We start from the raw sequence: 21,680 nt of genomic DNA on the forward strand, positions 1-21,680 counted from the left end.
CGTAAAGACCAAACTTCTTACGATAGTATCTCTTCCATAAATAGTCCGACAATAAAATTTCACCGTAGTAATTTCGTAAATTATAAACAGTATCTTCAGATTCGTATGGTTGTACAATGTAGGCTAAACTTGAGATTATTTTGTGCAAAATTGACATGATATGAACGATGACTTGAAATCATCACTTTATCTTCACCCATTTTATTAACATAGATCTACGATATCTTTCTAAAATATTTCATTAGCGAATGGAAAATACTTTGATATGAACCAACAATAAATTTTCAGTCAAGTTTTGTGCTATTGAACACCATAGCATTAATAATCAAATGGAGTAATATGAACTAATTAACACAGAATTACACTACAAATAAAACAACTGATCAATGTATAATTTGATAAAGCACATACTTCAAATAGTTAAATAATAGTTAAAATGTAACAGACACATTTAATTTTTTTTACAAAATTTTTTGTAGTTCCTACATATAAAAAAGAATTTCATATCATGTATTTTACATTCTTATTAAGAATTAATGTCAAACGAGGCTATTACTTTTGATAAAAATTTAAAAATAGTGAAGAAATTCAGTTTTTTTAAATTTTCACTGAAAAATCTACATCAAAATTTGTCGATTAATTGCAATATATGTTGTTGTTCTGTTTCTCTCCATTCTGAATCGCCGGCATCGCCAAGATTCCCAGCGTATTCTGATAAAATAACAAATGAACCCTTGATAAATCAATTATTATGTATAATATACTTTATAAAAAGAATTATACCTCTCATGATGTGCCTAATAGTTTTAAGGGACGCCCTTCTTTGAGCTAAAATTCGCGTAACTCGCTGTTTCACTTGTGGTGGACAACCAGTACACGCTTCTAATAATACATAATCCACTAATTGCAAAATAAACAACCCGCCGTCTAACCTTCTCAGGTACGATTCTTCTTCATCTTCATCTTCTTTTGTATTTTTTTCAACTTCTTCCACTTTCTCAAGATATTTAAAATGAAGTTCCATCAACCTATCGACTTTCTCGTAATCATTTTCAGTAAATTTACTCAATAATCTTTGACGCTGTTGCCCTTTACAATTTCTTAACATACTTGCTATAATTGACACTACATGTTCTATTACGAAAAATAAATATTCATTAAAATATCATAGGACTGTTATAAACAAGAAAGTAATTAAAAATATATACCTTCGTGTTCTTCTGCAGTTAGCATCCTTTTCCTATTTTTTGTTGGTGTTTTCATGAATAAAGGAAATATAGTTCTTAATCCAAGAATATCCACAAATTTGCTGCAATTATCTTTGCCATCTGGACCGTTCATTGCATGATCTAATACCTGGAATATGATATAATCTATTAATACTTGGTCTACATTGTATTTTAATCTGTACCTTAAGAGAACCATTTCTTGACATTTTTTTCTCTCGTAGCATTAAATTCATAAGTTGTAGTCCTTCTCCTCTTAAGAATCTATCTCTATTTACAGTTGCCATTAGACTTGAACATAGTACATTAAATAAATTTTCCATCATTTCTTGTTCCTCAGCGGTTTGAGGATCATGCCGTTTATAATACTGAAAGTGGTAAAAATTACCAAGTGATTTAAAATAAATAAAAAATAGTAAAAAAAAAATACAATCAGACATACTGCTAATTGTTGCAGTAGCACATCAATTCCATCAAGTTCACCAAGAAGTAACCTGTTTTCTGGTGTACTTTGCAAAAGAATAGACAAAAGTTCGCTAGCATAAAGTTTATTAGCATCAAATGGTGTTTTTGTTTTGATTCTTCTTAACAACCACTGCATCAATCCTTGTTTTCCTGCATCAATGCATAAGTCAGGCCTAAATTCCAAAAGATTTTCAAAGATAGCTGAAAAGAATACGTATAATATTTTATTATCCTTTCAAAAATAATAATTTCGAATTTATTAATAATGCATTACCCAATGTGTTATAAACACCATCACTTTCTTCTTTGACTGATTCATCCAATCTTTCTAAATTTTGTACAAGAAGAGCACAGACTTGTTGCTCTAGTAGAGCATCAATAAGTGTGTCTGCACCTTCTTGGCTCTCATGTAAAATGTCTACATCCGTTAATTCTTGTAAAAGATCTACAACACCAACTGCTATATCTGTGTTCTCGTGAGATAGTAATTCAAGCAGAGAAGGAACAGCACCTAACTCTACCATCAATGGATAAAGATCTGGATTAGTAGCAACAACATGAAGCTCTTGAAGTGTTTCATGTAACTCTACTTCTGATTCCATAAATCTGTTAAAAGTATGTTTCAGTTTACATTTGAACATGAAATTTATTGCTTCGTCTATCCTACTTTAAAAATAACATACTTTTCTGGTTGATCAGGAAACTTGACCCTCATTTCTTGATTTCTGAGTGCTCTTTTCTCAAATAATAAGATCATTCTTTTAAGTGTTGCTTCATCTAATGCTTCTACTTCAGGTGCTTCTGTTTCTACATATTTCAGAATATCTTGCTTCTCTTTCTCTGTCAACTGTGGTTCAACCACATCATTTGCTGGTGATGGTAATGCAGCTCTAATAGGTGTAGGAGGTTCACTACTTCTAACTGGTGTAACTTCAACTTCCTTTGCCTGTCTTTGACGTGGGTGATAAGGAGTTTTGATTACCCTTTTTGGTTTCTTAGCATTTTCCCATTCATCTTCATCATCATCTTCTCCTGCAATTGGTCTTTTTGGGGTATTTGGTGGCTGTAAAAGTTAATATTAGATTAGTAAAACTTAAGAGTAATGTAAGTTTCATATCATTTCACTATAAACATACTTTGTAGGAGAGTAATTCACCAATATCCATTTGTAAAAATATTTGATTCCTTCTTAGAACAAGATATCTGTAATATTAATCCAATTATTAACCTCATTTGATATATTCCATTATTATGTACAACTGAAAACTCACTGATAAGTAAGGATATACTTGATATTAATTAACCTCAAAAATGTCAGTATGTATACCGGAGTATACAGTGATGGGAACTCTATACCGCAGTTCACCAGAGTCCATAACTGCGACGCGCAGGTTGGAAGATGGTGGGGGAACGCAGCGAGCTCTCTGCTAATCGCTTTCCACTTCGTTTGGGAGTATCGCCAATCAGGGCGAAGATGCGTACTGGAGAAGCGCAAAGAACGAAAACTGGTCTTTTCGCAGTTATGGACTCTGGTGAACTGCGGTATATAGCACTCTATAGATCAGTAACTTTCGGCAAATCTCGATTTTCTTCGGGTTTGTTCGAATTCTCTTGTTATATAGCATAATTTACTATAGTGATGACCTGCCGTTGATCACGTTGACATTCAGCTTTATCTTTGGTAAATTTGAATTTTTTTTTCAAACGTCATTTGAAACTCCTTAGAAAGACAAAACTATAAAGTAATTTTTATTAAATTTCCTTCGAAAAGTATTAAACAATGTAATGAGACACGATCATTTTATAATGGTTTTATAAGCTGATTAGAAACAGAAAGGACGCAGGTCTACTGTACCTTGTGAAGATTGATACGAAACTTTATGTTCTTATAAACCGGTATGTATCTACATAATTTCCCTTTGTTCAGTCACGAAATTGTTTGCTTATATTTTCAAAGGATTTTACCGTTATTATGGTTTTAATTTGAACAGTAGAATATACAAATAGCCTCGATGTCCTTTTCAGGCACATGTAAACTCATCGATCAAAAGGGAATGTTTGTTTTGCTTCTCTCTGCCTTTGAGTTTCAAGCCATCCCGAAGGTTAGACCAAACGACAGTACGATCACTTGACGACCTGGTAAGTGTGGATGTCTGATTCATTCGCGCGATGATATATATAAATTGGATTTATAAAACTTGTTTTCAAATAATTCTTTGATATTTAATAATATTTGTTAACCATTATAACAATATTAAAGAAATAATTTCACACAGGGTTCAATAGTTACTTGGTTCATCTTTGTCCTTATATTTTAAACATTTTTCTATTAATCAATTTAAGGCTATATATACATATCTTAATTTTTTGAGATTTATATTTGTAAAGTTTCTGTTCTAAGAAATATTCAATTAGATTTTTTAGATTTTACATTATATACAATTAAACAATGGCTGGCAGTGGAGAACTTTGGGTACAGTGTTTTTCCTGCTGTTTAACACAACAAGGACCAAGAACACGTAATGGAAGACAGAGGTCACATCAAAGGCTAAGGATAGATCGTAGTATGATAGGAGTACCTACAAATTTTAGACATACTGGACATATTAGCAGTGGAGATCTTGATATGACAAGTGCACAGTTGTCAAATATTCAGGCACAGATGCAAATGAAAGGGGGCTATGACAATGCATATAGTGTTAAGGTATGTATCACAATATTTCAAGAATATTGATTAATATATTTGAAAGAAAAAAAAACCAAATTATTCTTATTTCAGGCATGTTGAAAATAGTTATAAAGTACTTTTAGACTGGCCTGCAAACAATCATGCAACAGGACTAAGAAAATGACTGAGTTTATAATACTTACAATGTTTGTGTTCCTTAAGACAAACACATATGCAACTATTTAAAAGCCTACTTAGGAAACATTTTGAACACATTTAACAATCAGACAAAATCAAGTTTTGCAATACTGCTGTTCATAACAGTATGACGAAAATTATTATAGTCTGTGCAAGAATAATTTTACACTCAATATTGAAACTATAGTTACAGGGTGCATTTAACTTTCCCATTAATCAAATCTGCATTTTCATAGAAAGACTGGATACTTAATAGAAACAGAAACTGCCATATAATGCGTAACATTTTACAGGTGCATTTTTTTTTATAACATACACTTATTCTTCCAGTTAAAAAGTCGACGTTTACTGATATACATATATTTATATATATGATACCATACTAACATATTAATTGTTATATCGCACGTTAATCATATTTACTTGTTTTTTGATATGGGTAAGATTTTTGCAGTACTAGGTTTATCCTTAATAATTATTAGATAATGTTTTTATACTTCCAAGTGAGAATGTAAGTACTCTGTGTTAGCAGTACTTGTGTAAAAAGAAAAAAAACGAAAGAATGTATTTTGCATAGTTCACCTGTGCTGACTAATGGATAAATATTTTAGCGTATATACGATGAACGTCCACGTTCACAAAGCACGGCCCATTTTTCCTATTTCTGTAACCACCCCCGAATAGGGTGTATAAACCTACATTAGGTAACTTTTGGAATGTAGATGTGTCAAAAAATTGAGGGAATGAAAAAGATAATTTATACGTATTCACCTAGTCTATAACCATTCTCTATTAAACCTCGTGAATTATGCTAGCTATTGTTTGTTATATTTTAAACATGTAAATTGTGATCTCTTAGAGATATGGTCATGAACCAGTGGAAAAACATGCAAAAAAAAAATTGAAGAGGCAGTGACGTCTACAAAATTTTTGTACAATCTAATTAGTATAAGATTATTCGGAAGTAGTATAAATTAATAAACTTACTGTAACACATAAATGTAACCTTGTTTCAATAGATTTTTACTCCCTTGTACATTGTATTTTATTTAGATTTTCGAAATTTCGGCAAAAATATAAAGATTAATGTACAATTAACCATGAACAAAATCTTATGTCAGAACAAGAACTACAATATAGCTGTAAGCATTGTATTTAATATGTACGAATAAATTTTTGTGTACTTGCAAACTAAGATTATTAATTACCTGAAGCAAAATATGTCTTTTTCGTTTAACAAACGATCTACATATATTTATTTTTATAATTGATAAAATATTAGATATAAGCAGCTGATATTTTTCTTCACGGATAACAAATATATTACCGTTTATTTTAATTGTTTTGCTTGGTGAAAAAATATTTATTATTGTTGAAAACAGATATAAAAAGGTATTCTTAAGTTAAAAAATCACAATATTGACCTCAATGACTATAACATATCACACAGTATCCCACGATACAAATCTGTGCCTGTTTCAGACCATCCATAAATCATGGATCATCGCATCTACGAGCCTTATCACTTCTAAGTTTAAATATTCCAGCTAAGCTGGTAGATTATCTCGTATAAAACTTATATTTCTTTTAGTGTATTCATATATATACACATATACATATAATATTATATATCGTTATGCTTAAAAACTAAATTACCGAGAGCGAAAAGGAATGATGTTTAATATTATAATGTTGTAACACTAGACTCCAATCTATGGAACGTTTATGGTGACTTGATTTGGCCAACAATGATTATGCTGTGAGTGCATATTTGTTCAGAAACTCTCAGAGTTGAAGGCATAATGGTAAATGCTCTGATAGAGCTTCATTTTCTTTGTAACATTGATTCAAATGTTCATTTTCTTTTTCGCGTTTTAATAAGTGTCATTTGACTTCTCTGATCCACAATGTCTACACCCATTCTTGTGAGTACATTTCCATTAAACGATGCGTGACAGCAGCAACTTGATGGAAACATAAATACATCCGGAGCAATTGTACCATTTGTCATCACCGATTGAAGTTCTCTGTAAACGTATTTTTGCTTACAGTTTGTCCTGTAACCTGCAGCAAGACTTCCAATTGAAGTACAACTTGTATTCTCTCTGCTGTAAATATTACAAAATTTTATAAATAAATTTTTCGATGCTTAAATAGTTTCTTCCTTTTTTTCTTATAACCATTTTACCACAATACTCACCTACATTTTTCAATTCGTACACCCTGTTTAAAGTTTTCTTGATTTGCAACAAACTTCCATTCGCTATCTTTATTTTTAGCTGATTGAGGAAATATAAGGTGTTCCTGGGGGGCAATAAATATTTTAGAATTAGAATAAGTTTTGTTTTTAAAAGAAAAGTTATTTTTTATAACAGATACATACCATGGACATGCAGAGAGATATATCATCTGTTTGACCTATCCTCTCTTCCACAGGTGATAAATCAATCTGTGAACATGTAAAACATACTGTTAATTAAGTGTCATTAGCGCCGTACATCTAAGGAAATGCGATACTTACTATATCTACACTTTCTAAGTATTTAATACTTTCGTTACGTTGAATCGCCCGATTTACTACATCTTTCGGATAAGTATCCACTGTTTCACAATACGTGGACCCCTTACAAGCAGGTACAATTCTTTCTTCTGGAAACACAAAATCTGTCTGCCTCGATCGTGGTGATGACCGGTCTAATGAAAAAACAGTTAATTACATATTTTAAATAATTTAAAAATAAAATATATCAGATTCGACGTTTTGAAAAACGAAAAGAGAAATTTAAATTTCAAGAGTCTTTCCCGCGTTAGAAGGTATCTACTTTACCAATTAAGCTGTTCAACCGTTTAACAAATTGTCGTTACCTTCTTTCTGTCGAAACATGGAAGATTCAGTCTGAAATTTAAAAAGGTATATTAAACATACGTGTATTTTGATGCCTCGAGACATTTCTGCGAATTCTTTCGAGGTTGAACTGTTCACCATTTTTAGCAGTTTCATTTATAAGGTCTTCAAGATCATCACGACCGGCTTGATGGTATGGATAGGGAAAAATGCACTGTGCTGCCTGAAAAAAGAAATAGAAATCTACTAAAATCTTGTTAAGTAACAAACATGCCGCTAATAGTAAAACAAGTAAGTATTACAATGCTCAAACAATATTACATGAAACAATAAGTCTAATGTTATCCGAGAAGAAGTCATATCTCGATTACGCGAATAGATTGCACGGATATGTTTATTTTTGTACACCATGTAATGTATGTAACTGGTAAGTAGTTATTCTTACTTTTTATTTGAATAACGAGTTTAAGGATTAAGTGATCTTTTCTTCGTAAGACTTCTCTGTCTCTATTACATTTTGTTCTTCTTTTATTCATTGCAGACGTCACTCAAGATGTCAGGTTGAGATAAGCGCGAACACTATTTTAATCAACGATTATTTAAGGTATTCTTTGAACACTTTATTTTTAAAGTGTAAATGGGTTCTAATAATGAACGGAATAACATAAAAAAATACAAGGTTTCCATACGTATTGTTGTACTATATAAATTGTATACGATATAAAATATTAATTTATACTACACGATCTATTTTTAAAACGGATACCAAGAACATTATCATATTTGAAAAGTCAGGTTTCATTGTTTCGAAGAAGTTATTATCAAGTTCTGACGATTAAACACTGAATCGAAATGACATCAATATTTATAAAGTAATAAGTATGCACGTGTATTGTTTATTCTTACGCGGTTAATCACGAAAATCTCTAAGTATATAACAAAATTTTCTAAATGGGAAAAACATTTCTTTAAAACAATTTATTGTCATTTCTTCTTGCCTTGTAAACAAACAATTTAATTTACAATTTGTTACTTCATCAGGTGCAATGCTCCACGCATAACTGATACGAAAAAACCCAGAATTCAGGGAATAATCACGGAATTGGAAAAATTGGATTGAACGAGAACGTCATCGATTTTATAAAAAATCATTGAAACCGATCATTCAATTTGACACTTTACCCTGACTGCTTGGATAGTGTTACACGACGATAACGAATCTCTACGAGTTACGTAAATACGATTGGGCTGTACGCTAATTTCAGACTTCGTTTTACGATGCACACAACGTTCAAAGAAGCATCACACTACCGGTACGTGATGATTACATCCGAATCTCTTTTATATCATTATTATTCTCAATGTACATATATCTATTCAAAAACATTCCAATTATTTTCTTTATCAGGTTGTTTGTTGGCAGATACTTGTAACAGATATAAGAATTAAAAACTTTGACAACTGTTAAAAAGTTTTTAAAAACTGACCATCACTCTATATAGGTGAATGAAAACACATAAATGAGCGTGGATAGCAACATTGTGATTAATCAACTTAACATAATATTTAAAAAAAGAAAGATCATGATTTCTTACCAGCACTGTTAAAAGGCCAAATTTGAAAAGCGTTATAGTCAGATCGTCGCATCTTCGTCGCATTTTTTTTACACTTATTAATTATTACGTTGGTTCTTTCTACATACGCACACATATACACCCACGCACACTGCACGAATACTGAAATGACACTTATTTTTCAATTTTGTTTATAGGTGATCGTTGCGTTTTCAAAGACTTTATACGTCTCTTCCGAGTTGATAATACTGTAATGCGTTGGTTGTTTTGCATTCGTTGAAGTTTGAGACTTTGGAATTAATTGTGTTAACAGACAGTTAATATTATACGTAATGATATTAGATTACAAGAGAATAGCAAAGAGCACAAGACTTGGATCACTGATGGATCGTTAGACGACCCGGTACGTTCGGCCGATCGTACGCGATTGACCTGTTCCTGCGTACCAGCCGCGGTACTCGTCAACTCGTCACATTAACGGCTCGTAATCGTAAACTTAGTATCCCAGGGGACGGGGTAGGAGGTTCCCACAGTGCACTATGGATTCATAAACAGAGACGTAATGTGATGGAATTGACAGGTTAAGGGATAATAAGCCGGCTGCCACTGGGTAATTAATACCATTGTACCGGTTTTATGGCATTACCTATTAAAGGTGCCATTATTAAATGGTAGCATGCCTTCACGATATCAATACTTAAATATTATTATAACAATGTAACTTGACGTTTCAATACTTTTATAATTCATTGTATGCAGGTGTTTATTTAACTAACATAAGAGTTAACATTATATTAAATTTAATTTAAAAATTGTAAGCAAGAAATCTAATAATTAAAAATCTAAAAATACAATACTATTTTTACAGGTGTGTCACTGTCGGTTTTATTGGTTTATAGTCTATAAGAAGGAAGTGTTGCATTCTGACCTGAGCGAGGATAAAAGTGCAGTGATTAACGCCAGCGTAATTACGGTTGTGCGTCTCAACAAGGAAATCGGCAGGTAACTGTATTCATTGCTAACAGCCTATAAATAGTCACTGCCACTTGTTAATACTATGTAGCAAGTTTTCTTTATTTTCGAAAAGCTCGAAGTAGCAGTTAACCGGTTCTGTGATTCAAACAATACCATTTTGGAGAACAATAAAAGGCATTCAGTGCACCGTGAGTGCAAAATGTATAGAATTATACTGAAAGGTTTATATTATACAATATGATTGGAAAAGTTTTCAAGCAATTTACTAAGACAAAGTACTTTTTTTATCAAAACTGAATTCGTTTCGAGACTAAATCGAACTTTGTAATATTTTAATTAGGTAGAAAAAACGCGCGCTGAATCAGCTGAAATCACCACGCGGGAGGTACCTATGTTAAAATAGCTGAATTCAAATTCTGAAACAATGTCCGATATCAAAAGTGTTTTATCACTATTATGTCAGCATTTAAATTCATCGATCAATGTCGTAATGAAACCTGAATATTTTAGATTGACAAAATTTGATGGTACAGCCGAAAATATCGTGAGTGTCGTGCGCAGTATCGTATAACCTTTACGTAATGTTTGGCACGCAAACATTCGTAAAATGACGAATTTTAACTCGATGATTTGTTCTTTTTTTTTACTCTCTAGACCGAGGAATTCTGGAAAACATTAAATACTTTAAGTTATCATGCCGTGAGAGAAAAGCAAATCGAAATTGATTTTCAACAGTATGGTAAATTTCATTAATACTTCATTCCAAATTGTTTCTCATAATGGCCTTTGTTTACAAGTTCAGTTTCTTTTTAGGTATTATTTGGGGAACAAAATTGTATTTTGCATATTTACAGTATCCAGCCATAGAGTTTTATGCTTTAAACAGAGACAGTAAAAATAACAGACAATTATTATTAGCATTCGCATGGCTTCTTGGAACACAAAATGTTCTAAATGTTATTATTAGAATAAATTTATCCAATAGTGTACTGGGAAAAGAGTGTGCATATTCAAATAACTCAGAAGTAATTAGCCAAGCATAAAGTAAATTAGACTATAATATGAGAAGTACTAGATTATTTATGTTTTAGAAAAAAGAAACAGAGTGCAATGTACCAGAGTCATTGATTGCACAAATAAATAATGTATTATACTTAAATGGTAAAGTAAATTACAATCTAAAAGAGATATCTGAGCTAATTTCTGAAAAAGCTAAGCTAGTAAGCAAAGCTCATGCTGCAAGTATTAATGTCAGTGGTTTACCACATCTCAGTGTATCAGAATTAGCATTAATAAAACGTATATCAACAATTAATAAGAAGGCACCTTCTAATGAGGATAAAAGATATTTAAAGAATTTAAACATTATTGGTGGTTTGTTAGATACACACATGAAATGGTTAAAGAAAGAACACATGTTTTTTGAATGGATGGTAAATAATAAAAGTGTGATTTTATTCTTACCTATCACATATATTGCAAAAAGTAATTAAGTGATGATAATAAAAATTGCAGGTGACCGTAGTTGAAGAACACAATAAATCTCCAACTTTCAGTTTAGATGACATTAATTGGAATGAAATTTCAAAATTCATTTCTTTATTACATTATATAACACAAGAAAGATTTGAAAGTTCATCTTCCAAAAATGAATCTGAGGCTTCTCAAACTTGTCCTTCTACATGTGTATCACGTTTATTAAAAGTTCAAGACAGTAATAAAGAAATGGAAAATTGGTTAACAGACATTTCTGCTGAAGTAAACAAAGATATGGAAGATCTGTCTAAGAGAAAGGAAGAACTGTCTAAGGAATTGAAAGATATTTTGAAATCAATACCTTCTTCTATTCAAGTTTGATTTGCATACAAAAATTAAAAAAATAATTTTTAACAAAAAAAAATCCGACTTCGAAATGCACTAAAAAGTGTAAAATAATTTCTATTTCATTTATACCAATATTCCATACCCCCGCAGGCGCCGGGCGATGCCAGCCGCTACTCCTCTCTCTGTAATGTAAAATTGAAATTATTAGATATGTATTCTTTAAAATTTGCCCTAATATTGAACAACAGAGATGTTCTGATAAGGGCAATATTGTATTCCTCTGTACGAGGCAATAATTCATACTATAAAAAAGAATCTGTGACACATACTTCGCGGTGGCTTCGCCTCGTCCTTTGTCGCAGGCTTTCACTAGCAGTCATTGGATCATGTAGTTGCAGCAGTCATTTGATCAATAACACCAAATGATGAGATGAAAACATTCAAAATTGTCACCAGAAATATACCAATTACAGTGTAATTGTTGGCTCTTACAGCTTTGCACATTTCACTGTCGTTCTTCACATTATACCTGCTGTTCCAAATCAGTCCTATACCCACAGTAATCTGCAGGAACAAGCTGGCACCTATCATAACTAGGGATGGATAATAATATGAGTGCCCGCCGTCAGTTTGCAGAACATAGCGCAATTGATTCGCATTGGCCGACACGAGAGCCAAATCCATCATCCCTTGGGCAACTGTTTTCTTATACTGATAGAGATTCACGTCAGGTGCCATTGAAACAGGTGGCAGCGGAAAGAATGGATTTCTGCCGTCTGAATCACAGTTAACATTAAATTAATAAAACAAGGTAGTGTGTCTGATTTCAGTAAAAAATGAAGAAAAACTTTTGAAGCCTTTTTGAATTCAATTTTTATATAACTTCATAATAAATATTCACTTTTTAATAATAAAATACAAAGAAGTTCATGTTAATGAATCCTTTCTTGATTTCAGAGAACGGCAATTATATATTGTTGAAGCTCGTGGACAAATTCCAAGATTAAGTCTTTGTATCAGCACGTTTCCCCTAAAGAATACTGTTTTTATTATACTCGGAAGGAAACGGGAACGGATCAAATTTGTAATCCTGGGTAGAGCGTTATTAAAGAGATTCATTGTCAGTGTATTTTCCCATCGACGCAACGGTGATTCCCCATTCAAGACACGCTTAGCAATTCCGCTATAGGTACACAAATGTATTCATCATTGTATTGTGTAACGATACGGAGAATCACTGGCTGCAGCAGAAACTTTCCTCCTTCGCAGATTCCTTGAAACTTGTTCGTTTCATTTAGTACCCTCTAATAATAAAACTACCGCCGTACGTATGTTTTAAATTAGCAATTTGAAATTCAGCATTTTTTTAAATATTCGAAACGATTAAATTACAGGAAAAAGGATTAAAGCGTTCTCTGATATTTATGAATTGATCGAAGTTTTACAAGAGATAGAATATTGAATGCCCATCATTATCCAATACAAAAGCTGAAATTATTTGGGACAATTCTATCTTTGTATAGCTATGTAGAAACACATTATCGAACTGTTCCGTTGTCAAGCAAACAACGACTTTGATTTAGGAACCAAGGCATTCCTATAGTGGCGTTCAGGCAAATCTACTTTCTAAACTCTTGAACTTTCATCCATATCATCAAACTGAACATGAAGAGAGGTGGAAATGAAGATTCAGAAGTGTTGCTCTCACTGCCCAGGAAAGCTGGTCACCTTGAGAAGCAACGAGTTTCACGAATGTTGTCAACCAAATTATGTTTCCGGAAACTTAAAAGTGTCCTCTCTGAGAAAATGTGTACCAGAATCTTTTAGTAGAAGAGAAATGAAGAAAAATTTTCCGTTACCCGAGCAGCATCGATCTTCTTACGATCAATTCGCTCTGGCGAAGAGGCTTCACGCGGAGAACCTCCAGCATCAGCCTCTCCCCGACAAAGTCCACGATTCTGTATTCAAGAACCCCTGCCCAAGACCCTGTCGTCGACTTCCTTCGGGAAGGCTCTGCGAATGCTGCGAACAGGTATCTAAAAAAGATCGTAAGAACTTGAACAAACGTTATGGACCAATTTTAGGGTGCAAGGAGCCCAAGACGAAAATGGATCTGGCTATCTGCTGGGAGACACCGGTAGATCCTGTCTACGAACCACCTAGACCCAGTCACATCGACGGTTCGGAAGGAGGTCTGGCGCCAGCTATCTTCACACTCGTAGAACACGGGTCTAAAAGCTCCACAAATTCGCTTCGCGTTGAGACCGTAAAGAACCAGGCTAGTCCTGGCCGTTGCAAAACAGGGAGCGACCAAACGGAACGTTCTAGAAACAAACACAAAGGAGAAGATCAGAAGAGGGAAAAATGTTGTTGCGAGTGTTTATGCAGAGGTTTGAACGGAGTGAACATTTCCAAGAAGGATGAGACGCAATCGAGGAGATCCTGTAGAAAGTGTACAGCTTGCGGTTCGAAGAATCTCAGGGATGATCCTCGATTGACTAAATCGGCTGTGGGTTTGGCATTGGGACTGGAGAAAGGTGGAAATGGTCAGAAAAGGAACGATGGTAAAATGATGGTACCAAGACCGAGAACTCCTTTCGCTAGGAGATCTTTTTGTATAGATACGTTGACGCCTCCGTTCAGCGTGGTGAATGGAAGCAGAGATGCTGATTACCCAGAGCACTGGAGACTTATGTCGGTTTATCAGCAGTCTTATAAGAACCCGTATAAAAGGAGAAGCTTGTATCATTGTTAGATTATAATACATAGTAGAATGATAACTTTGTTTATATAGAATAACTTTATTTAATTAGCTAGAATAACGCAAGAACAAAATGAAGTTTACTCAACAAAACTGAACTTTTTACCTTAACACTTAACGAACACGATAAAGTTGTTCTTAATCATGTTTTAGTGTGATCGATATTTCGTTTGCGTTTGATGCTACTAATATTAATATACTGTGGCATAGCAGAGGTTTCTAGATTCGAGGTTTCGTCAAGCGTGAGGGTATGCTTCAAATGTTCGAAGGCGACGTTTTGCAAACGATTTAACAAATCCGGATATGGAGATATAAATCGATGGAAGTCGTCGCGATGCAACAAACAGATTTCACAGGTCTCCACTGCGATAACCGTCGCGATTCTATGCTCGCTATCCATCACCAGAGCGATTTCACCAAAGTAAGTACCGTCCTCCAAGTGGCAAACCTTTTCAAGTTTCATTCGTGGAATAAAACGATTGAGAAACAGGAAATCAGTCGACGAGGTTGTTGAGAATAATAATGTTAACGTTACCTCTTTGCCTGTAGAGTTATAGACCGCCACGGTACCGGAAGAAATAAAGTACAAAGCCTCGCCACGTGTACCAGCTTTAACGATCTCATCGTTGGTCATGTAAATCTCGGAACGTAAGGCGCTGGTCAACTGTGCCAGCACAGTTTTTGGCAAATGATTGAAGAGTTTCACGCTGCCGATCAATCTCAAGTAATTGTGCAGAATTAATTGCTGCAAAAAGATTTTTCTTGTTAGAGTATTTTTGATTACAATTTTGTTGAATAATTGCTGAATAATAACGTATAACAAAATGTGTAATCGTTTGATTTTTTAGTGGTGTACTAAAGAAATTAAACCTCTCGCAAATAGGGTGAAACTTCGTTTATTATTTTTGTATCTCTCTCGAAGCCTCTTTTGTTGCGGTAGTGATAAAATATTAATAAACGACGTTGCAGAGAGTGCGGTAATTCCTTGTATCGCATGTATTCTTGCAGCTGTTGTATTATCTTCAGATGACGCTTAATAGTTATATGAAAGGTTGCCATTAGCTGAGAGAATTGTGCTATAAGATCAAGAAATAGAAATTGTTATTCAGTAGTTAAATAATTAAGAAGTAAACCTACGAATCTGTAGTTTAACTATTGTCATTCTAATGTGAAGAAACTATTAACTTAGTAAATACATGATTCCAATGAATCCTAGAATTGTTAATATCAAGTTCAATATGATGTCTTCTGGCGTTTTAATGGACGAATAATGAGAAGAGCGAACCATCGCGATAATTGCACGATTCAGGCATAGCAGGTACCTTTTGAATGTTGTTTCTTTGTTTATAAAATACTTTGACCTGATCCAAGACCTGAAGAGGAAAAATGAAATGAAATTATATACGAAGAAGCATGATTGAAATAAGATGAAATCAAACACTAACTGTGTACTTATCGTGCCCAATTTTTCGACAGATAGGGGAACATAATATTCCATACAAGCGGCCCAGTGAATACCTATTGAAATAACTATGATTGTTTCTAAAATTTTATACACCTGGAAACTTATTCTGTACACCTGAAATCACGAGGTCGTTTCAATATGTAAGACTTTTACCGTTACATTTTCTGTTTTTCATTTTTGTTCTTGTCTAACTTTTTATTATTATCATTGTAGTGAACTAACATCGTGAAGTCTACGAAAGTAAACGATGATATTGCGAATGCGCAATATCTTCATCATGTTGAACGTGGAGCAGTACCAAATTGCCTTGGGTAGAAGTACATCAAATACTCCTATAGGTAATACGGTAAGAATATCTATCACAAAGAACCATCTTATATATTTTCTGCAAAAGCAAGGAAAGTAACCGTTCTCTTAATAATTTTAAGCACGCGCATAGTCGAGCAATCAGTACTGGTGAGTTGATGATCAAATTACCGTGCTACTATTTTAGGATCAAGAACTACAACTTTTGTCCCATAGTCGTAGTAGCCCGTGAAGAACCACGTTATAATATCGCATACGAATACTATGTTCATTGTGTCAGTTGGTAAATGCCAATTCTCGTATTTTTCAAAGTAGAACGTGATGGAGAATGGAGTGATCACAAGGGCGATAAACGTGAATACTGTCATGAAAGATTCCCAAATGATTCTACGAAAAGTAAAATAGTGAAAAATTCTTAAAAAATTATAAATTTCAAAGGTATTTCATTCATTTTTCATATATTAATATTAAATAAGAGTTACCTAAACGAACTGAAGGGATGTATCATATAGGGATGGGATTTGAGATGTCTTGAAATTTCATAATTCACTGCAGTTGTACTTTTCAGACATAAACGCGCTAAAGGATGTTTTGGATAAACTATACGTTGTCTTAAAAACCAACGCTGTAACTTTGCCCAAAGTGAATTGCCTTTTATCAGATTCATTAACTCATCCTGTTCCACCGGCTGCCTACACTTATGTTCAATGACTGGCGCACGCTGTACGATATAAAAAAAAAATGGATTTATTTTTTTGTCGTTTTCTATGAGTAAATCGATTTATCGTTTAAATATTGAATCATTAATCAGTAATTGACCTCTGTATTTGGCGCTTCTGTAAAATGTGGTACGTAAGCCATCAAATCCATTTAAACGATTTGTTTTGGTCGTACAGCTGATCGATAGTTCCGTCAGTGGTAATTAACTCTTTGTATATATGTATATGCTGTAATTAAAATTAACATTTCGTCAAAACATCATTTATATGAAGACTGACGCATATTTTTTTCTTTAAAGATTATCTCGAAGATGTGAGAACCTATATAATATTTATTAGGAGAAATTAGTATGAAGGTTATTTATTTGAGGATGTGTTGAATATCAGGATATGATGATTGAACGAAGAAACAAGGAATAAAAAGTATTCAATTAACAATATATTTGATACAATTTCTTTATATATAGAATAATTTAAAAATGTTATTTATATCTACAGCGTAATTTGGTATGCGCATAAAGCACGTGACTGCCGTAACATACTGTAACATACCTGATACCTGAATAATGGTCTGATTAGAGCGTAAAACTTCCAACCTGCAAATAATTATAGCATTCGACAAAATAAGATTTTGTCACATTCTTTTATTGAAATCGTGTTATGGCAATAACATTTGACAATAAACCTCGTACTAGTAACATGACAGAAACCGATAACATTCAATTACCGATAGATGTGAGTCTCCTCTTACCATTTTTTACATTTAAATAACTGTTTAATAATTTGTATAGCTTTTTTTGTCTTTTACGTGAATATATACTTTAAAAAAATATGTATACGGTAACCTTAAACGAATCATTTATTTGAGAATATGATTAATTAACAAAAAAAAGGCTAATGGTAAAAGTACTGTTTGTTCTTTTTTTCCAGAAATATTTTAAGAAAGAAAAATTTATTGACAAAAGTATATTTTATATGTAGGTAATTATACACATACTGTCATACCTGTCTACATCAGATAGGATGTCAGCAGGACTAGTCAACCATACATGGCATGAAGCATCTCTTGCAATGAAATTTGTGGATCAAGAAGTATTGGTTTTAGGTCGACCATGTACAGATAATTTGAACCAAATAATGGAAGTATTGCAGTGTTCCATGCGACCATTTTACCACTTTGTTTTTAGAGAAGTAGAACTGAAAAGAAACATGCCAATCTGGGATCAGTATGGACCTCGTATGAAAAGTCTTGTATTGGTATGATTACTTTGATTAAACATACAAAATTGTATTATCATAGATTCATTTTTCTTAATTTATATATATATATTAATTTTCAGTTGTGTTGTGACTTAAGTGAAAAGGCACTTATAGAAATTTTTAAATGTTGCACATCTCTAAAAGTATTACATATAAATGATTGTCGGGAATGTCTGATGTCTGGAAGACTCTTAGAGGATGAAAGTGACATAAAAGAACTTTCAGAAACATTTAAAAATCTTCAAGAGCTTAGCCTTGGATATAATCGCTTTTTGAGTGATGCTCTTTTTAACAGACTTGTTGCCATCTGTCCAAATGTAGAATCCTTAAGTCTCATGGGGTGTCAAATATCTTTCCATTGTGGATTGTATAAAAAATTTTATCCTCAAAATATAACATTGCCTGATGCGTCGCAATCAGTTTTAACGTTTTTAAATGCATTACATTACCTCAGGCAACAAGCATACAAGTTAAAACGATTGAATTTCGGGTATACTTTAATCGATGGAACGGCTTTGACTACTTTAGCTGCTTTAGAAGATTTAAAACTTGAATCCTTAATGCTTCAAGGTTGTTATCAATTAACTGTCCAAGGAATTAAGGGATTAACACAGCATCAAACTTGTTTAAAAATTCTTGACCTCAGTTATTGCGTGCGTATTACGGACGCTAGTTTACTCCATATCTGTAAAAATTTGACAAAGTTAGAGACGCTTCGGATAAAAAGATGCCGTGCAGTAACTGACTGTGGTGTAAAGTACATTCGGTTACTCAAAAATTTAAAAGAACTTGATATTTCTGAAAATGAACTACTTACTGGAGACTGTATTACTCTTGGAATTTGTTCTGATCCTAATATAAACGATAGTAATATGGAGCAAGATATCGACTCTGAAAATTTCAATTTTGGTCCTACAGATCAACATTCTGTTATGAAAAAGACCATACCAAAAAAGACAGTACAAATGCTCTCAGCAAATGCATTAAATCTTCATGAAGAATCTATTGAATGTATATCTAAATGTTTTCCAAACTTAAGACTACTTGAACTTAATTATTGCTTTAGTGGTGTCACCAATAAAACAATACAGGTGCGTGAGAATAGAGTTATAATCGTCATTCTTCACTTGGCTATTATTAGTACATAAAGAAAAGAAAAAGAATTGGTCACAATTAGGAAAAGATAGTATTTTTCATGTGATGTATCTGATTATTTTCCTGAACTTTCAGGAATTACTAAAGCTTAAGAGAGTCGCTGTAAATCATAAATTTTTGTACCAGCGATGACGCTCATGCATATAAAAGTAAGTTTATTTTTTATAGATGATATTCAAGGAGCTTGTACATTTGCAAACATTAAAAATAAGCCATTGTGATAAGGTCAGTGATGCTGGCTTGATTGGTATGGATGCTGGTAACCATGAGCATTTTGAACCAATTCAAGTTGTACATGAACCAGAATTTACAGAATCCAACAGATTAAGAATTAGCTTACGGTCAAGGGCCGAAGAAGAAATTGTACGCGATGCTAATCGCAAACGAGAAGTAATGAAAATCTGTGAAAACGTTGTTAAGCCGGTAGATTTTAATACATTTTCCGGATTTTCTTTGATTCGACTTAAATGTCTTCGAGAACTCGATCTTTCTGGATGCAATAGAATTACAGATCTCAGTTTAAAACATGCATTTGCATTTTTGGAATTAAAAATTTTAAATTTAAGCCAGTGTCAGCAAGTAAGTATAAATTCGATTCAACATTCTTATTCATTAAAAGTATGTACTTTCAATTTGTATCATATTTTTTATAGATAACAGATGTGGGATTAGATTATTTATCTAAAAATAACCCAGCAATTGAAGATTTAAATTTAAATCAATGTCACAACATATCAGATATTGGAATATCTTATCTCGCACAAAGATTGCACAGATTAAAACGGCTTATTATACAGGTATCTTTATAATTAAAAATTGATACTTGTTGGAAATTAATACTTATGCACACTTTTACAGGGATGTTCACAATTGACAGATCATACTCTTGACGCTATTAAGTTGTATTGCAAAAGTCTTCATTATCTTGATACACGTTACTGTCGAGGAATGTCAGTAGCAGGACTTGAAAGTTTAACACATTTGTATGTTGATTGGATCAAACATATAGATGACATCGTTTCTTCAGAGCATGGGGTACCTCCACCACCTGCACCACCTTTACCGTCATTATCGTCCTTGCCATAGAGGCGGCTTCAATATTTCCTTTCGCATTTTAAAGACAGGGTAAGGGAAAATTGAAGTATTATTTTACGTAATTTGTACATATAATGTGTTTATAAGATTTAATTTAATAGGAGACAAGACACGATAGTGATTTCTATATCTCCTTTCACAGAATATGGTTGTAGGATTTTCGTAAACGTTCGTCTATTAGATAAATGAATTTGTATAAAATAATTTAAAAAGAGCACGAAGCAAAGTTTTAATATAATGTTGTTATTTGATATCATACACATAGAAATTTTAAAATATTTTAAAATAACTATGTAGAAATGTTTATAATTATGTACATAGAAAGAGGTATAAGGAAATTTCAATCTGTATTATATCAAATATCTGGCAAAAATTGTGATCCTTTGCTAGAGAAGATCAAATAGTTTAAATAGATGGAAATAAAATATTTGTTGAATTCTGTTCAACATAAAAAGTCAAAGGTAATTAAACAAATATGTTTGTAAAATATAGAGCGATAATGTGATTTACAGTAAGTGCAATAAAGTGAGCCAAACTGTTATTTAAAAAATAAGCAATTTGTAGTCACATAAACTATTATTAAATATCTTACAAATTTTATTCTTTTCCATGTTGCAATATAATGAACATATAATGATTATTACTGAATTAATAAAAAACTAGACATAAAATTCTATATGTATTTAAAAAGATTCATCTCTATATTTTGACATGTACAATACAAATTACAAATTTAAAAATGGAAATTAAGAAATTTGTGAATTAAGTTGGAAATTTTTGTACATAGATTTATTCCATGCATAGAGTACAAAATCATCCTAACATTCATAGCACTGAAATTTATATCAGAGTATTTTCTATCAATATGCTGCCATTGTTAGAGAAAAATCATAAAATAAAATAAATACAACTTAATGATCTATTAACTGATAATGTAAGATGTATTTTTTGAGAACACATTTAGTAATGTCATTCAAAAATAAATATGTTTTTTCATACATTATTAATTTATTTGTGAGTTTTACGTTCTTAAATTATTTATTGTAATTATATATACATATATATATATATATTTGTGATATACATTTTGTGTAAGGATAGACCGTTTAAATTAGGATATGTAATAAGATTATATAAACAGTGA

The 21,680-nt window shown here is 32.5% G+C and overlaps 7 protein-coding genes across 13 annotated transcripts; 4 read left to right on the forward strand and 3 right to left on the reverse strand.

Annotated features, from left to right (window-relative positions):
* Positions 1 to 469: 469 nt before the first annotated feature.
* Positions 470 to 3,680, reverse strand: LOC117608627 (beta-catenin-like protein 1). Of its 3 annotated transcripts, none has more exons than XM_034334045.2 (9): positions 3,547 to 3,680; positions 2,828 to 2,894; positions 2,375 to 2,754; positions 1,966 to 2,297; positions 1,669 to 1,892; positions 1,412 to 1,594; positions 1,209 to 1,356; positions 784 to 1,134; positions 470 to 711 (listed from the first exon to the last, which is right to left on the reverse strand). In XM_034334045.2, exons 2-9 carry the CDS (start codon positions 2,855 to 2,857, stop codon positions 623 to 625), a joined length of 1,737 nt encoding a protein of 578 aa, XP_034189936.1. In that variant the 5' UTR covers positions 2,858 to 2,894; positions 3,547 to 3,680; the 3' UTR covers positions 470 to 622. The 3 variants fall into 3 exon arrangements, with proteins under 3 accessions (XP_034189936.1, XP_034189933.1, XP_034189934.1); XM_034334042.2 differs by lacking the exon at positions 3,547 to 3,680 and adding an exon at positions 2,963 to 3,117; XM_034334043.2 differs by lacking the exon at positions 3,547 to 3,680 and adding an exon at positions 2,996 to 3,017.
* A 36-nt stretch (positions 3,681 to 3,716) lies between these two features.
* On the forward strand, positions 3,717 to 5,816 carry Spec2 (CDC42 small effector protein Spec2). Its single transcript, XM_034334062.2, has 3 exons — positions 3,717 to 3,830; positions 4,107 to 4,395; positions 4,471 to 5,816. Exons 2-3 carry the CDS (start codon positions 4,141 to 4,143, stop codon positions 4,477 to 4,479), a joined length of 264 nt encoding a protein of 87 aa, XP_034189953.1. The 5' UTR covers positions 3,717 to 3,830; positions 4,107 to 4,140; the 3' UTR covers positions 4,480 to 5,816.
* On the reverse strand, positions 5,355 to 9,139 carry LOC117608632 (protein spaetzle). 3 transcript variants are annotated; one of them, XM_034334059.2, is made up of 7 exons: positions 8,998 to 9,022; positions 7,541 to 7,625; positions 7,423 to 7,453; positions 7,079 to 7,251; positions 6,941 to 7,006; positions 6,758 to 6,861; positions 5,355 to 6,665 (listed from the first exon to the last, which is right to left on the reverse strand). In XM_034334059.2, exons 2-7 carry the CDS (start codon positions 7,556 to 7,558, stop codon positions 6,413 to 6,415), a joined length of 645 nt encoding a protein of 214 aa, XP_034189950.2. In that variant the 5' UTR covers positions 7,559 to 7,625; positions 8,998 to 9,022; the 3' UTR covers positions 5,355 to 6,412. The 3 variants fall into 3 exon arrangements, with proteins under 3 accessions (XP_034189950.2, XP_034189949.2, XP_034189951.2); XM_034334058.2 differs by lacking the exon at positions 7,423 to 7,453 and having other exon boundaries at positions 7,484 to 7,625; positions 8,998 to 9,139; XM_034334060.2 differs by lacking the exon at positions 7,423 to 7,453 and having other exon boundaries at positions 6,431 to 6,665; positions 6,762 to 6,861; positions 7,484 to 7,625; positions 8,998 to 9,139.
* A 310-nt stretch (positions 9,140 to 9,449) lies between these two features.
* On the forward strand, positions 9,450 to 13,100 carry LOC117608631 (uncharacterized). Of its 3 annotated transcripts, XR_013062887.1 has the most exons (8): positions 9,713 to 9,735; positions 9,845 to 9,978; positions 10,462 to 10,495; positions 10,606 to 10,690; positions 10,765 to 10,976; positions 11,043 to 11,384; positions 11,467 to 12,586; positions 12,733 to 13,100. XR_013062887.1 is itself a non-coding variant. In XM_034334051.2 (7 exons), exons 3-7 carry the CDS (start codon positions 10,376 to 10,378, stop codon positions 11,806 to 11,808), a joined length of 1,101 nt encoding a protein of 366 aa, XP_034189942.2. In that variant the 5' UTR covers positions 9,450 to 9,586; positions 9,845 to 9,978; positions 10,292 to 10,375; the 3' UTR covers positions 11,809 to 12,358. The 3 variants fall into 3 exon arrangements, 2 of the variants coding, with proteins under 2 accessions (XP_034189942.2, XP_034189941.2); XM_034334051.2 differs by lacking the exons at positions 9,713 to 9,735; positions 12,733 to 13,100 and adding an exon at positions 9,450 to 9,586 and having other exon boundaries at positions 10,292 to 10,495; positions 11,467 to 12,358; XM_034334050.2 differs by lacking the exons at positions 9,713 to 9,735; positions 12,733 to 13,100 and adding an exon at positions 9,630 to 9,647 and having other exon boundaries at positions 11,467 to 12,358.
* Positions 13,101 to 13,456: 356 nt separating this feature from the next.
* On the forward strand, positions 13,457 to 14,530 carry LOC143305734 (uncharacterized). Its single transcript, XM_076690497.1, has one exon. It carries the CDS (start codon positions 13,457 to 13,459, stop codon positions 14,528 to 14,530), a length of 1,074 nt encoding a protein of 357 aa, XP_076546612.1.
* A 148-nt stretch (positions 14,531 to 14,678) lies between these two features.
* Positions 14,679 to 17,257, reverse strand: LOC117608628 (potassium/sodium hyperpolarization-activated cyclic nucleotide-gated channel 1). Its single transcript, XM_034334046.2, has 9 exons — positions 17,127 to 17,257; positions 16,790 to 17,028; positions 16,479 to 16,694; positions 16,224 to 16,386; positions 15,982 to 16,115; positions 15,722 to 15,909; positions 15,407 to 15,612; positions 15,072 to 15,281; positions 14,679 to 14,984 (listed from the first exon to the last, which is right to left on the reverse strand). Exons 1-9 carry the CDS (start codon positions 17,175 to 17,177, stop codon positions 14,679 to 14,681), a joined length of 1,713 nt encoding a protein of 570 aa, XP_034189937.1. The 5' UTR covers positions 17,178 to 17,257.
* A 561-nt stretch (positions 17,258 to 17,818) lies between these two features.
* Positions 17,819 to 21,190, forward strand: LOC117608624 (uncharacterized). Its single transcript, XM_076690477.1, has 6 exons — positions 17,819 to 17,926; positions 18,008 to 18,283; positions 18,367 to 19,377; positions 19,610 to 20,020; positions 20,095 to 20,238; positions 20,300 to 21,190. The coding sequence occupies exons 1-6, from the start codon at positions 17,924 to 17,926 to the stop codon at positions 20,525 to 20,527; spliced, it is 2,073 nt and encodes a 690-aa protein (XP_076546592.1). The 5' UTR covers positions 17,819 to 17,923; the 3' UTR covers positions 20,528 to 21,190.
* The last annotated feature ends 490 nt before the right edge of the window (positions 21,191 to 21,680 follow it).

Source organism: Osmia lignaria, chromosome 2, assembly GCF_051020975.1.
Source record: "Osmia lignaria lignaria isolate PbOS001 chromosome 2, iyOsmLign1, whole genome shotgun sequence".
Lineage (NCBI taxonomy): Eukaryota > Metazoa > Arthropoda > Insecta > Hymenoptera > Megachilidae > Osmia > Osmia lignaria.